The 15317-nt window shown below is 55.6% G+C and overlaps 6 protein-coding genes across 6 annotated transcripts; all 6 read left to right on the forward strand.

Moving 5' to 3' along the window:
- Positions 1-77: 77 nt before the first annotated feature.
- On the forward strand, positions 78-1199 carry LSCM1_03989 (uncharacterized protein; the record flags this gene model as incomplete). Its single annotated transcript, XM_067321516.1, has 1 exon — positions 78-1199. The coding sequence occupies one exon, from the start codon at positions 78-80 to the stop codon at positions 1197-1199; it is 1122 nt and encodes a 373-aa protein (XP_067176884.1).
- A 1889-nt stretch (positions 1200-3088) lies between these two features.
- LSCM1_03990 (uncharacterized protein) lies at positions 3089-3799 on the forward strand (the record flags this gene model as incomplete). Its single annotated transcript, XM_067321517.1, has 1 exon — positions 3089-3799. One exon carries the CDS (start codon positions 3089-3091, stop codon positions 3797-3799), a length of 711 nt encoding a protein of 236 aa, XP_067176885.1.
- Positions 3800-8728: 4929 nt separating this feature from the next.
- LSCM1_03991 (uncharacterized protein) lies at positions 8729-10396 on the forward strand (the record flags this gene model as incomplete). The annotated part of the gene is made up of 1 exon (XM_067321518.1): positions 8729-10396. One exon carries the CDS (start codon positions 8729-8731, stop codon positions 10394-10396), a length of 1668 nt encoding a protein of 555 aa, XP_067176886.1.
- Positions 10397-11343: 947 nt separating this feature from the next.
- On the forward strand, positions 11344-11958 carry LSCM1_03992 (uncharacterized protein; the record flags this gene model as incomplete). The annotated part of the gene is made up of 1 exon (XM_067321519.1): positions 11344-11958. One exon carries the CDS (start codon positions 11344-11346, stop codon positions 11956-11958), a length of 615 nt encoding a protein of 204 aa, XP_067176887.1.
- Positions 11959-12845: 887 nt separating this feature from the next.
- Positions 12846-13520, forward strand: LSCM1_03993 (uncharacterized protein; the record flags this gene model as incomplete). Its single annotated transcript, XM_067321520.1, has 1 exon — positions 12846-13520. One exon carries the CDS (start codon positions 12846-12848, stop codon positions 13518-13520), a length of 675 nt encoding a protein of 224 aa, XP_067176888.1.
- A 994-nt stretch (positions 13521-14514) lies between these two features.
- On the forward strand, positions 14515-14949 carry LSCM1_03994 (uncharacterized protein; the record flags this gene model as incomplete). Its single annotated transcript, XM_067321521.1, has 1 exon — positions 14515-14949. The coding sequence occupies one exon, from the start codon at positions 14515-14517 to the stop codon at positions 14947-14949; it is 435 nt and encodes a 144-aa protein (XP_067176889.1).
- Between the last annotated feature and the right edge of the window lie 368 nt (positions 14950-15317).

The following is a 15317-nucleotide window of genomic DNA, read 5'->3' on the forward strand; positions in this document are numbered from 1 at the left end:
TCCTTCTCGGCACGCTTGCATGGTGGCGCTTCTCTCGTTTAGCGGTGAGTCTTGCGTCGCGAGTGCAAACTTGGAGGATGGAAGGGTCGAAGAAGTACGAAGATGCCGCTCTGCGGGGCATCACGCGCCATCATGTCTGGAAGAGTCGGACCAGCGACCTCACTGTAATAAGCCTCCGAGATCCAAGTGAGCTGCTAGGGATACAGGAGCTGCCGGCAGCTGTCCCAGAGGCAGAAGCGAAGCAGAGGATCGCGGCTTCTCCACCAACGCCGCTGCGGGCGTCAGCGGCGCGACCGATGACCGGAAAGCAGGAGAGCCTCAATGCCCTTTTGGCAAAGCTGCAACTCTGCCGGCAGCCACAAGAGCCTCTCTCGCAGCCGGCTGCCGCTGCCAAGGCAGTGCAGCCTCCTCCGCAGTCCCCGGGCACCGTCGCGACCTCTTCTGCGACCAGTGCAGCACCACCTCCCGCGCTGCCGCCGCCGGCCCGCGTCAGCTCGCCCACCACTGCGCAATCCCCGGCGGCGGTGGTGCCGGAGTCGAGTGGCCCTTTGTTTCCTGACCCGAAGGAGTCATCATCGGGTCTGTCCGGTCAGTTCGAGTTCATCACAGGCACAAATATTCCTGGCCAAGGAGTCGTAAAGAAGGCTGAGGTGGTTGATGATTCATCCAGCATGGCTCTTTTCCACGACCCCCTCTGGGGAGGCGCTCTAGACACGTTCACGCCGCAGCCACCCTCAAAGCCGTCTCCCAAGCCCCAGCTTCGGGCTTCTCTGTCAGAGCTGTACGCGAGCGTTGCCGCGAACAAAACCAGTGGGTTCGCTTCCTCCCCCGCGCCGGCACCGCAGCTCAAACCTGTCGCATCTCCTCCCGCCGCTGCGATATCAGCGAGCCCAATGCCGACTCCAATGGCATCTTCGGCAATGACGATGGTGAGTGGGATCGTCCAGCCACCAACTGCACCGCAACTGAACACCTCTTATCCCCTGTACACGCTGCCCATTCAGTACATGGCACAGCATCCGCCGTTCTCGGCTGGGATGATGTACAACGCGCCGAGCTTCTTCCCTTACGGTGGGGCTCCAATGGCGATGGCGCAGCCACAGCATATTCCGCAAGGTTATGCGATTCCCGCAGCTGCAATGATGAGACCCGGCACAAATGTGAAGGCGATGCCGTTTGTTCCAGGAAACACAATGTGAGAATCATGGCAGAGGTTTCTCACGGCTGCGTTTGAGCACATGCTCGATACTTCGCGGAATCTCTGTGGAGTGGGAGACTGCCAGTGGCGTGTGGTGCGATCTACACGAGCACTGCTCATGGAGTCAGAACGGGACCGACGCGATAACTCTTCTGCTCCTCGTGTTACTCTGTGTGTGCGTGTGCGCGCGCGCCTTCTCCACCTCGTCTCGTGTGCTTTTCTTTCTTCTATTCTCCTTTGTGAATTCTCTTCTTTCGCTTTGCGTTTCAGTCCTTTGGCTCATCTTTATTTTTCTGGACATCACGATTCTTTTGTTTGTTTTTGTCCCCTCCCCCGCCCCAAGTGGTCTTCTCCCATCGCCGCGTCACCGTCACGAATGCCGGCTGTTCAGTGCCCTGCTGAGATTAACCCTCCCGCTGGAGATGACTGCCTCGAAACTCAGTCTACCTCCAGAACGTATGTGCCTCTCTCGCAGCGACGGGAGACGGGGAACATCGATCAGGTAAACGTGAAAGGCTCTTTTGTGTTGATGCGCTGTCGACGCCAACGACATCCACTTTTCTCGCCCTTTTTTCGTGTTTACCGTTTCTCCTCTCCCCTTTTTGCTGTGTGACGCCCAACCGTGCCGGCACCTCTCCCCTCCTCCCTTTTATGGACGAGAACACGGGGACACCTATGCGTGTAACAAAGGACTTTACGCTCTCTTTTCTCTTCAAAGAAGTCGTGCGCCATGAAGAACCGTGTGCACGTCCCTATGGGTTTGTAGGTGTCTGTGGAGTTGCTGATGTGGATGATACACTCAGACACACCAAGGGGACCCCTCGCATGCACACGAGCGAGCTCATCCTCTGTGCGACCTTTTTCTCCCCGTCTCCCCCACTTCTCACGTCACTCCCCATCGAAAAAAATGTCAAGGAGGAAAGAAAAAAGGTAGAAGCCAACAAAGGGCAAGAGAAGGCAGCTAGCAATCCTGTGATATCATGCGCGTCTTTGCAACTGCATGGTATACCTCCAGAAGCGTAAACCTGCAGCCGCTCATCCACCTACCCAGTGGTGCGGACGCACACTTCTAGCCCGTGCTTCCGTAGCACCTCGCTTTTCGAACGAAAAAGGACTCTTCGCCTTTGTTTCATCTGTTTGTCTCGACAGTGTTGTTGCTCATAATACCGCCAAAAAAAAGGGCTTAGCGAACGCGAAAGAGCTGCCACAAGGGTGGAGGTTGTGGACACCTTGGTTCACGGTCATCGGAATAGCACGGCGGCCCAGCTGCGCTTTGGAAGCCGCGCTCATTTTCAGGGAAGGAGTCTTCTCTCTGCTGGCTCTCTTTGGGCTTTACCTGCAAAAATTGGCGCGACGCTCTTACCCACAAGCTTTCACGCGATAAGTGTTAGCAAGCGCGAGACGCTCGAAGCCCACCGTTTTCAGCCTCCCCACGTCTCTCTCGTCGTCTCAAGACACCCCACCGGCCCAGGCAAAGTCTATCGCTTTCGTCTACACCTTGAAGCGTATCGCTCCATGGGACTCTCTCTCTTTCCGCTACCCCCCTTCGCCTCTTCGTTGCCTTTGCTTTTGCATGAAATTGTGGGGTTCTCATGCCGCTTTTCGCATGTAACGATTTTCGGTCCTCTTATTCGTCGACCCCTGCGTCGGCTTGCGGGCGCCTTATTCGGCTCTGCTTTTGGGACGCCTACGCAAAAATCACAACGGCGACACACCCACGCACACTTTCACGAAGGAGTGCAATCAGGATCGGCCTCTTTTCGTTTTTGTCTGCGTTTGACATTTTTCTCGGCTTGAAAACCACTAACGCGCCGACGCTCTCATAGTGCATTAAGCAGCATTGAACATACCCACCTCGTTGTCAGGACCGTCGCCGCGCTCAGGAGAACCATGCCGATGCGAGCTCGTCCATCCAAGACGCCGGCGCAGGTTCGCTTAGCCGAGGTCGTTTCGGCCTATGTTCAGCATCTGATGCTCGTGCAGGCATCCAGCTGCGACGAGGCTGTCCTTGACAGAACTGTGATCCCCCCACCGAACGACAAATACCCTTCGCACGATTTTTTCTGCGCCACTCACGCACCGCCGATTTCGGTGGAGAAGTACACAGATCGCCTCGTGACTTACATGCACTGCTCACCCGAGGTATTTGTCTTTGCTCTCGCCTACCTGAGGAGGCTCGTGCGTAGTGGATTTCCTGTGCACGCTCGGTCTATTCATCGCCTTCTGCTAACAGCGGTTCTAGTGGCTCTGAAGTGTAGAGACGATGCGTACTACCAAATGAGTTTCTACGCTGAAGTTGGCGGGGTTACTCCAAAGGACTTGTGCACAATGGAGATTCGCTTTCTTTCCGACTTGATCCACTTTGAGGGTGAGGTATCGCTGGCAGATTACCACGCCGTCATGGAAGACATCACACGCGTGACGCAGCGGCGTGCTATGACTAAAAGCCTAAGCCACGATTCGGACTTGTTCAACCAATGCGACCTGTCCGCCGAGGACTCGACCTCCTCAACTCCAGGCGGTCTTGTAAGCCCGCAAGACACTGACGACGCCTTAACACGATCGTGGACAAGCGAATGCGAGCTGTTTCGGGCCCGCTAAGCTGACTGTCGGTCGCCTCCTCCTGATCGATCAGAGTTGATGGTACGAACACACACACACACACACATACGCCCACCTGTTCGTAACAAGAAAGGGGAAGGCAAGCACGAGTCGTCAACAGAGGGATCCGATGAGACGCCTGCTTTCCTGGAGCTTTTTAAAAATTAAGCCTTACCGCGGACGGCACGACGGCGGAGGTTTTCGAAAACGCGTTCGTTCTGCCAGAGGACTTCGGTTGAACTCCGCTCTACCCTGTCTCTCGCAGGCCGATCGCTTTTTGCGAACCGGTAGGGAACGCTCGCGGCGGTGTGGGTCCGACTCCGTCTTCTAAACTCGGCTTCCGCGTCAAAGTTCCCTTGCCGTTCACCCTGCAGATCGCTCCACATCTGCTCACATTCCGCCGGTTTCCACGTCTTGCATGCCCCTCTGCAGCTCAAATTCCTGACACGAGTAGGCAACTAGCGCCGGGTGAGCAGATGTTGAGCGACGGTGGCACGTTGACTGAGGCGGGCATCGTACAGATATGGCCACTGGCATGCTTCACGACGACACGATGCTACTCCGGGCCTGACCACCGACCAGCGTAGTCGACACATCGCTTTGGCTTACCCAACGTCGTAGAATGCTGCACCAAACACCTGCCAGAGGCGGACCCAAGTCGGCCGTGGTAGAAGAAGCACGATTCCTACCGCACGTAGTTGGGCTATCGACCGCTGAGCTGTTGTAACAACGTACGCCTAGTTCCTTAGTGTCAGCGGCGGGAAGGAAAAAACGAACAGGTACGCCGCCATATTCTCCCAACGTCCCATGCCCTTTTGTTCTTCTCTTTCTGTGTAGCTTGGCAATGCCAACGCTTGTCTGGTCGTGCCCTACACGAAAAGAAAGGGCTCCAGTGCATCGCGCCTGAGAAAGCGCAAGCCTCTCGAGCGCACATTTTTCTTACTCCTTCGCATCTATGTGTGCCGGGGGAGTGCAGTTCGCTGGTTCGAGAATTTCTTTTCCCTTTTTGGTCTTCTAAAAGGCTAAACCCACAACCGTGATAGTTTTTGATGTATTTTCTTTGTTTCGCCCTCCTCCCCCCTTTCTCACTTACCACACTACGTGCCGATCGCCATCTAATGTCATCAGCACTTTTATCCCTCTCTTGCGAAAGTGTTCATTTCCTTTTGTTCTTCCCTCCAGTCTTTCTTTCATTTAGTGGATCCATTTCTTTGTTTTTTTCTTTGTGACTCACTTGTAATGTACACCCTCCGTTTGTTTCTCCATTGTGCTCTAATTCTCTCGTCTTAAACCTTTTATTTCCTCCCTTTGTGGCCATAGCCTTCCCTCCGCTGTTAGACAGCAACACCCCAGCGCCAGTGCTGAAGCTGCACGCAGCCTGCGAACGGCTCCCAGGTACGCCTGCTGGGGTCCCTTGGTGAAAAGTCAGAGGCCAGGGCGTCTGCGGTGCCTGAGAGACGTGTGCGGTCGCGCTGCCGCCGGAACCGGCTCACTGCGAAAGGCGCCGACGATGAAGCGGCTGCGCGGACGGCTTCTTCTGTAGTTGCTGCGTCGCGGTGGTGCTGAGCGCGATCGTGGACCGTCACCTGCGCTGTGCGCAGCGGAATGGCGTGTGGCGTCCCGGCGCCAGACGACGTTGGCTCGCCCTGTTTCTCGACGAGTCCTCTAGAGTGATTTGTGCTCTGTGAGGGGGGGTGCGTCGGGGAGGGCGCTTCGGCGCGTGCCCGTAAGCGATTTGGTCCCCCGGGCTGTGCGCGTGCGGCGACTCTCCGCAACCGCGGCGCTGCCCTACGCGCTGTGGACAGACGGTGCAGGGGAGGCGGACGTGGAGTCAGCCAGCGGCCGCGCTGGGTGCACCGCGACCACACGGCCGCATGCCTGGCGACACGAGGCTGCGGTCCCCTTTGCGGCGGCCACTGCGCGGGATGTGAAGCAAGGGGTGCGGGTGCATGGATCGCAGCGACGACAGCAGGACCGTCCGAGGCACAGACGAGCAGGTGCGGTGGCTGCGGCGGCCGCGGCCCCCCTCTTTCTCTCTCTCGTGGCGCTGGGCACATGCCCCATGCGCGTGGCGCACCCTCTGCTGTCACAGGCGTGCGGACATCGGTGGAGGCGGAGCGCCCCTGGCTGCCGCTGGGCCATGGCAGCGTCCCGCCTCCCGCGGCGCGTGCGGGGGCCCGGCAGCGTGCCGAGGGCGCCGCGAACAGGACAGTTGGGCGCTGCAGCCTGGCACGCGAGAAGCCCCCGCCAGCGTATCGTTGGGTGCCGCGGCTTGAGGGGACCGAGGGCGGACGGCGGCGTGCAGCCGCCCAGCGCGGCGCGTGTGTGAAGGCGGGCCGACGCGCCCTTGACGGCCCGGAGGTTGCCGTGGTGCACAGTCAGCAGCGGGTGAGCTGCGGAGGTGTGCAGATAGAGGGGTGATAGGCTTTGGGTTCAACGAACACGTTTGGTAGGGTGGCGATGGTTAAAGTTCTTCATTCTGTTAGGTGATGTCATGCACACGCAGATGGTGCCCTCTGGACGATTTTGTATGAAAGTGATCATGGCGTTTTCATCGGTCATGTGAAGGGCAGAAACGATTTCGATGGAAGGCTCCGTAGTAGAAGGAGCGAAACGCTGATAGACCGTCGTTCTCGCTTGTGGATTGTGAATTGAAGACGCCGTGCCAATGTGAAAGCTTTTGTATAATGGGCACTTCTTGGAGGTGCTATCCCCAAGTCTGGCCGCATCGACAGGTGCGTTTTTTTTTTTTTGAGAAGCTGGAGGCCTTTCGTTCTTACTTGCCCTCTGTAGCTCATTAACGAAATGGTGTCGCATCACTGCGCTTATTCGGCAAAGCTTCCGTCAATTTCGTTGCAGGCTCACCTGCTCTTTGTTGCCGGTGACGGCGGGACCTTTTCGCTGGATTCGGCTATCTTAACTGTTTTAGCTTCCGTTATTAGTTTTTGTTTTAACTTCCCACTTTTTTCGTCCGTCAATTTCCTTTGCTCACTTTTTGTAACTTCTCAGTAGCGCTCCGTTGGAGCTGCATTTCGGTAGTTCCATAACATTTTTTTTCCGTCGCGCCGGCCTTGTCGCAAACGGGGACGTTCGCTCAACAGTCCTTTGTTGGCTGTGTGTGATTGGCTAGCAGGCGCGTGATGGCGTCGTTTCTCTTTTTTGCCCTTTTCCAATTCGGTGTACGTTATTCATCTGCTTCATTTTTTTAGCCGCTCTGCTGTCCATTAAACATTATCTTTTTTTTTTCCGAGGAGGGGTAACTCTTGTCACTGAAGCTGGCAAACATTTACTGTGGTTCACAGCCGATCATCCAACCTCCGCTTTTCTGTCCTCAAAGACCACCTTTTTTTCTCTACTTTTGGGGCTTTCAGAGTCCTTTGTTATTTTTTTTTCCAGTTTGGTTGGCGTTTCTGTTTCATGATAGAAGCAAATTCGTCAAGTCTTTTCACCACATCATTTCCCCATGCGCGCTTGTCTTCTTGCGGTCACTGTTTTTTTTTCTCTCTATTTCTCTCCTGTTCTTCGTATGTCTGTGGGTGCCTCCGCCTCTTTCGGCTTCCCCCTTTTCTTGCGCTGTCGCGCCCGGGCAGTAATTTTTTTTTTCGTGTGCTTCTCCCCCTCGCTTTTTTTTTCCTGTTGTCGTTTCCCATCCCACTTCCCCTCTCCCCCTCCCCGAGTACGCCGTCGTATCTTCTTACGCCTTTTTCTGGTGCGCGTCGTCTTATTGCTTTCCTTTTTTGTGCCTGTTTGCACCACAGCTTTTTTCTACCTTGTTTGCCGCACTTGTCACCGCCTTTCAGTGGAGGCGAGAAAGGGAGCGGGGCCTTCGTGTTTCAGCTTCGTTCTTGAATTCTTCATTTTATTTGTTTCTTGCTGAGTCATGCTCCCGCTTTCCGTTCGCGTGCTGAAACTCCTCTGATCGTCCTTCTCTTATCAATAGACTATCCAATAGGGAGGTTACGGAACTCGTGCGAAGGCGATCGTGCTCAACGCACCTGCTCCCTTTCCCGTTGGACACAGGAAAAAAGGTCTTGAGAAAGGGAAGGACCTAGCACCTGCAGGACAACTGTGGACATATGCTGGAACGTGCAAGGCAGAGGTCTGCTACGTTTCTCCTCTCTTCCTCTGCTTCATCTTTTCTATCTTCTTTTTTTTCCTGCCGCGTTCGTGTCGTGACTCGTTTCTCGCTGCTTTGGATTTCGCTCTTACGCTACAGGATGCATTCGCTATTATATATATATATTTTTTCAGCTGCCCGGCTCTTTACTTCGCGCACTGACACGCAAACGGTTTCTTACGTCCGCATGCTCACTTTGGTACTCTTTTGAGCCGTTTCTCTGCTAACCCTCGCGAGCGTGTAAACCGCAAGCAGTAGGGGGAGCGGAGCATAATATATATATATAACATGATAAAACTTGTACGTCGTCGGCATCGCCCTCCATTCCTTCCCTCATCCCTCTTCCCGTGGGCGACGCAGTGTCTTTTACCCAGTAGCGTGGAACGCTCTGCCACACCGGGTCTCGGCGTTGCTGCTCAGGATCAGAAGGTTCACTCAGAATGAGGTGCACCGATATTCCGAGATCTTACGTCATGACCTCCTCACGGCGGAAATGGTCCCCTTCTCTCCGGGCACTCGATACACTTATGTCGCTCTCTTTTTCCTTGCCCATACTCCCTCGTGACGGCACATTCAGACTTCCACGACGCCAGATTGAGGCCTCTCTCCGTTTCTTGGAACAGATCTGCGCCCACACCGGCACCCGCGTACTTAGTAGTGGACCCCCCAAATATAATTCCAGTTGGCCCTCTCTGTCATTTCTTATGGCTCGCCGCTTTGTGTGGATTCCTCTAAAGATTCTAGCACTGCCTCTTTCTTGAAAGGTGTGTGTGTGTCTTCCTTCGCTTGCCTCGCTGCTTGAGCGGGCAGACATGCCCACAGGGTTCGAGGTTTATCCGCTGACGGCGCCGCACAAAGAGGTGGTCATCAACGAGTCTTTGATTCGTTGCGGTATATCATTTAAGCCATCGTTTACGACCGAGGAAGATCGAGTTCGTGTCGTGGGAAATCAGGAAAAAGCACTTTGTGAGGAGAAAGTTGAGAGGGAAGCCGCGTGCATCGCGCTAGAAAATGTGCAAACTCTTTTTCTTTCGTTTCGCGGCATCGAGCGTCTCGAAAACCTGAGTTCCCTGCGCTCGCTGACAGTGCTTCATCTGGACAACAACAGAATCCGCCGTATAGAAAACCTGGAAAGCCTCACGCACCTTGAGTGGTTGGACTTGAGCTACAACGCTATTGAAGTGATTGAGGGGCTGGGGGCGTTGCAGCACCTCAGCTGCCTGTCTCTGTACGCGAACAAAATAACGTCACTAGACGGGCTGACGTGCTTGCCAAAGCTGAACACACTCAGCCTTGGCCGAAACCCGCTGGAGAACATAGATGAGACACTGCATCATCTACACCACCTACCCTGCCTACAGGTCTTAACGCTGAAAGAATGCCCGTTAGCGATGGTGCCCAACTACCGATCTAGAGTACTTGCGTTCGTACGCGGGCTGAAGTTTTTTGATGGGCAGCTGGTGAAGAAAGGCGAGGCCGCGAAGGCGCGTGAGGCGTTCCGGGAGAATCTGCTGGCGGTAGATGAGGAAGACGAAGCTCGTGCCGCTGCAGCGAAGGCGCTGGCAGAAGAGGAGATGGTAGCGTTGTCTTATCAGCAGTACAACTGCCCGAACGATTTGACGCTCTTTGACGAGCTGCTTCACCTCGACCCTGAAGGTCGCAATATGGAAGCGATCCTCCGAAGCGAGGTAGTGTTTCCAGTTGCCAAGGACCCACTGGACCGGTATCAGACAGAGTTCAACGAGCAGGTCAAGCAGCTCACCACCGTCATGAAGGGCATCTTTGAGCGACGTGAGGCTGACGACGCGGCCTATCGCGAGGCCGTCGCCTACACACTGCGCCAAAGCGCCGCTGCATCGCGGACCTCCATGCAAAATTTCGAGGCGCTCCTGAAGAAGCACATTGTAAGAGGTGTCGCCCAGCAGCCGCTCGGGGCTGCAAAGCGACTCGCATCTCACGTGCACAGGTCGCTGCACGCGGCGCTGGAGAACCTGAGGCAAGAACTATTAGAGCAAGAGGCTCATCAGTATGACGTGCTCGAGGTGCTGCACAGCAACACGATCGCAAAGTGGAAGGCAGATGCAGTTGAGGTGGTGCTGCAGAGCCACTTCGAAGTGCTCCTTCGCCTCGAGGCAGACTTTCAGGTGACGGTGCGGCACATCTTTGACGCGGTTTTTGAGCAGCAGCGCAAAGGAGACGGTGCAGAGCGAACGTTTCTGTTCGCCGGTCAGGACGACGCCATGCTCGCCTTTCTGGAGAACAAGGAAGAGTATCAGCGCACGGTGAACGAGTGGTACGAAATGCGGCGCAAACGCCTGGAGGAGCTTGAGATGCACCATCTGAAGGCTGAGGAGACCTTGCTGACCACCCGTGCAAACTCTATTATGTCGGCTGAGCAGGAACGCCACCGAAGACGCGTGCATGAGGTGTGCCAATATGTAAAGGAGATGTCGGACACGATCGAAGGATGTGATGCTTGAAGAAACGGGGCTTCGCTCTACTCATCTACAGCAGCAGAGGCGCATGCTGGCCTTCTTCACTAGCCGCCGGATAACTGCCGTCTTAGCGCCTTGGATGCTCATGTGGAACCCTGATGACTATCGTGTACTCGGCAAATACACCGTCGTGCGCGCCTGCATGCACTCTCTCCTCGGAGCACATCTACTTTCCCTTGCCGCTGCCTGATCCTGCCCTTTCCTCATTTTCACTTCGCGGGCGCCTGCCCCTCATTTTCCTTCCTCTCGATATGTGCAATGTACATTAGAACGCGTCTCCTGCTTCCCTCACCTCCAACTGTATTTTGGTGTGCCGCAAGGAAATGCGTCCCAGCACGAGGCGGACTCCGTGCAGGGTCCCCAAACATCCAAGGGCGGACCCCCCCTCCCCTTCCCTTCCACAGGGCTGTGAAACCGGAGAGAAACCCAGGCACCGTCGGGTATGCGGCCTCTCATCTTTCTCCTTGAATGTTCAAGCGATCAAGTAGAGAGAGAGGTACCGACCGCCGTGCGTTTTCCGTGACGCAACCATGTGTTGCTGCCTCTCTATCACCGTTCATCGCTCAACGTTTCCGTGAGGTCTCGGGTCTTTTCTGTACCCTTGGTGTGCCTCTATGACGTCCCTATATCCTTTCTCCCCCAGCTCAACGATGTTTCGCAACCCTTTGATGTGCGAGACGCACGGTCTTGTGGAGCCTCTGCACTCGCGGTGGCGCACTGACCTGCCCGGCCTTGTCGTCATGCTATCCCTGTCAGTTTCACTCGCTCTGTGCTTTTCTCTTTTCTCGCGGTGTTTCGACTTCTTTCTCCTCTTCACACACTTTGTCTCTCTCCACGTGGGTGCTGTGCGCCATACGACCGCCCCTTCCGTTTGCTTATGTGGTTGCTCCAACGCCACTCCAGAAGTCAGCGTAGTCTTAGGGCCGCAAACAATGGGTGCGTTTATGTACTTGAACGAGCTGTGGAAGAAGAAGTCTTCCGATGTGATGCGCTTCATCCAGCGCATCCGCTCGTGGGAGTTCCGCCATCAGCACACAGTGGTGCGCCTGCGCCGCCCAACGCGCCCGGAGAAGGCCCGCATGCTCGGCTACAAGACGAAGCAGGGCTTCTGCGTGTTCCGCGTGCGTGTGCGCCGTGGTGGTCGCAAGCGCCCGGTCCACAAGGGTATCACGTACGGTAAGCCCAAGACCAGCGGTGTGCTCGGCATGAAGCTGAACAAGAACAACCAGGCCATCGCGGAGCAGCGTCTGGGCAAGCGCTTCGGCAACCTGCGCGTTCTGAACTCGTACTGGGTGAACATGGACTCCACGTTCAAATGGTACGAGGTGATCGCCGTAGACCCGATGTGCAGGACCATCCGCCGAGACCCCCGCATCAACTGGATCGTCAACCCTGTGCACAAGCACCGTGAGCAGCGTGGCTTGACCTCTGCTGGCCGCAAGCACCGTGGTCTGCGCCACAAGGGTCACAAGGCCTCCAAGCTGCGCCCGTCGTACCGCGCTGCCTGGCGCCGCAACAACCGCATCGTGTTCCTGCGCAAGCGTTAACTCGCTTTTTCATGCCGCTCAATATCGCACGCTCGCTTTCCTTTTTTTTCGTCCTTTCTTTTTCATTTGGTGAAAACAAATCAACAACACCCAACGAAGTCAGCGGCAATGCTCGCTCTGCAGGGGATGAACCCACAGCGCCGCGGTACTGGGGACGAATCCTCTCTGACACCGAGAACATTTGCGGTTCCGTTTACTGCACTGCCTCATGCCCCCACAGGACCTCATCCGTGGATGCTACGGCCCCGCTTCTGTGGGTCTAGGTGTGCTGCTGCCATTGATTCAACATCGCTTGCCTCATTCCAAAGCCCAGTGTAGAAGGGACACGTTGGTCATAATGCTTGGACCCTCAACCCTCCTTCGACTCATGCGCCTTGTGCCTGTGAGGTTACACCATCGATGCCAATCTCTTCCTTGTCCGTTTTCCCCCCTCTCCCACCTGATTGCGTTGTGGTTCTGTTGAACTCTCTTCCGACATGCACGAACTCAAGCACCTACCTTTCGGCATTGCTCGCCACAGTTCGTATTTAAGGGACAGCCCTGCGCCTAAGTCTCCCCTCTTCACGACTCTTTCCATCACTGCCGTAGGGGCACTCGGTGTCGCATCCGAGAAGACCACCTAGCGGACTGCAAACTACGACCGCGGGTCGTTTCGATTCTCTTTTGACGTCTCCTCTCCCTTTCGGAACTGCGAGTCACGACCTGTGTCAGCGTTTCCTCTCCCTCTTTTCGATCGTGTCACGGCGTGCGGTGCTCTTATCGCGCAGGGCTCTCCCCCACGCCTCCTCGGATAGTCCCGTCCTCTGTTACCGGCACTGCGTACAGGGTAGAGGTGAGGATACATAAATCTCTATATATACCCCTTGTGCAACTCAACACGAGCCATAATGCCAGTGGAAGCGGAAGTTCTCCCTACGCCAACGCGTCTGCCGCCGGATGACGCGATGTACGTGGTCGGTAGCGTTATCCGCTACCTTCTCATCATCGTAGTCGTTCTCTTCGGTATCATACCTGCTTTGTGCGGCACCATGTTCCCGCCCTTTTCGGCGTTGTGGAGCATTCTGGCGGCTGTGTCGCCGTATGCATGGGCCTCGATGGGCACTGGCATCGGCATCTCACTTTCCATTGTGGGCGCCGCATGGGGCATCCTAACAAGTGGTGCGTCCATCAGTGGTGCCGCTATCCGGGCTCCAGAGATCCGGAGCAAGAACCTTATCTCCATCATTTTCTGTGAGGCTGTCGCCATCTACGGCGTCATTCTCTCCATCATCATGATGGGCAAAATTCAGGCAAGCAATGCCTCCGTTGCGAGTGGCAGCGACTACAGTTACGAAACCCGCGCTGGTGGCTATACCCTCTTCGCTGCCGGTGTCGCCGTCGGCATTGGAAACATGGCGTGCGGTATCGCTGTTGGCATTGTTGGCAGCAGCTGCGCCATTGCCGATGCGCACAGCAGCAGCCTGTTCGTGAAAGTGCTCGTAATTGAGATTTTCGCCTCGGCGCTTGGGATCTTTGCCGTTATCACGGGCATTCTGATGGCGCAGAAGGTGCAGATGAAGTAGCTTGACGGGGAAGAGACCGGAAAGAAAAAACGATAGGCGAGAGCGACAGTGGTGAAAACGGACAGGAGCTCTTAGTAAAACACAACATCTGTCGGCGGAGGAGATGCGGATGGCACCTTTCTCCTCTCATGAGCATCTGCTGGGCAGTCGAGTGGCTCTGTTGCGTCGTGTTCTTTCTACGCTCCCGTAACGGAAGGTTCCTCCGGGCTATCGGCAGTGTTGTCTGATGATTTGCTTTCTGTTCTCTTTTTGCCTATGGCTGGGGCTCGTGGCGTCGTGTGCGGGGGAGGAAAGGGGGTGGGACGCTGTCTGTGAGCCCAATGGACAGGTACGTTCTAGGTGGTGGGCAGCCGCGCATGCCGGTGCGTGTGGGGCAGAGATGAATACATATCTGTTTGGTTTTGTGGTGGCCATTGCATTTACGATATTAGGCTTTGGCATCTGTGCGCTTCGCTCATGAACTAGTGCACAAGAAGGAGCAGAAGGGGGAGGGATGTGCAAGAAAGCATCAATGCCGTGCAATGCCCGTCAGCCAGCATGCGCAGGCGCAGCTCGTATGGCAACAGCTTCGCTCACACCGCTAGGTGGGGTGCTTGGTAAGCCCTGTGTTTCTTCCGAAGAATTCCGTAGCTGCTGCTCTGCCACCTCGCACTCCGGGCTGCGTCATGAGAAGCAGAGTGGCAAGCCCAGTGAAGGTGAGCGTGCGCGTCACACCTGTATTCGAACCCTCTGATGACTTCTCCTCTTCATCGACTACAACGGTGATGATGCCAATCTCTGTAGTTGTGGATCGCTGCCCCCTGCCCCCTATAAGATGTGCACGTTTTTTTTTTGCCTGCCGACCTCCCTTCTGTGCCCCTCTTCCATCATCTCCGCGTGTCTCCTGCGCAGGAGAACGAACGCTTTCACTCGAAGGTGCATATGGCACACACTCGCACATACAGATACCGTCCAAAAGTCAGTTACTGGGCCGAGGAGGCCTACGGGGGGGCAGATGGCTGCATCACAATTGGTGCTGCAGCGGTACACTGACCTAATCAGTGGAGGTGATCTCGATGCCGCTTTCAACTATCTCTCCGAGGACATCATTTACTTGACGTGGCTTGGCGTCGTCGAAGGTAAAGACAACGTTGTGACGTTTCTGCGAGATAACATACGGTTCTTACACTTCGCAAAGAACTTCAACCGCTGGAGACAAGTGCAACACTGCCTGGACGCGGACTTGTACCGGCGCTCCAACGACGCAGCTGCTGGTGAGTCGACTCATTTCCACCTCGACGGGTACGACGCTCAGGGTTATGCTAGCTTTGAGCGAGACGGTACAATCGCCAATATAGTGAAGCTCTCCATGCGGAAAACGCGCGTAAAGGAAACCGTCGTGATTCGAGACGGCCAGGTGGTTTTAGTGGTCTTGATGGAGCAGCTATGACGGGCGCCGTAAAAGGGTACTGGGCGTGAAGATTAGGAGAGGAACAGAGCCGGGCTCATGTGCGGGTGTGATTCTGCAAGGCTGAGGACAGCGTGGTGCTCTCCCTCAAAACTGTGGTGGGAGGCGGTGCTGTGGACCGACACCAGGATGCACTCACCCGTGCCCATCGGTGTTGAAAAGGAATGAAAATTGATGTAGCGATTGCTGCCACGATCTGCTGCGCGCTAAACATTCTTCGAACTCATGTCTCAAAAAAGAGTGGCGCTCTGTCTCTCTCTTTCTTTCTCGCCTTCTACAAGAAGAGTACCCTGGCGCGCTCATGGCGTGCTTTTTGTGTATGGTCAGAATGCGTACGTGCTGCGCTGTTG

The sequence above is a fragment of the Leishmania martiniquensis genome, chromosome 30, assembly GCF_017916325.1.
Source record: "Leishmania martiniquensis isolate LSCM1 chromosome 30, whole genome shotgun sequence".
Taxonomy (NCBI): Eukaryota; Euglenozoa; class Kinetoplastea; order Trypanosomatida; family Trypanosomatidae; genus Leishmania; species Leishmania martiniquensis.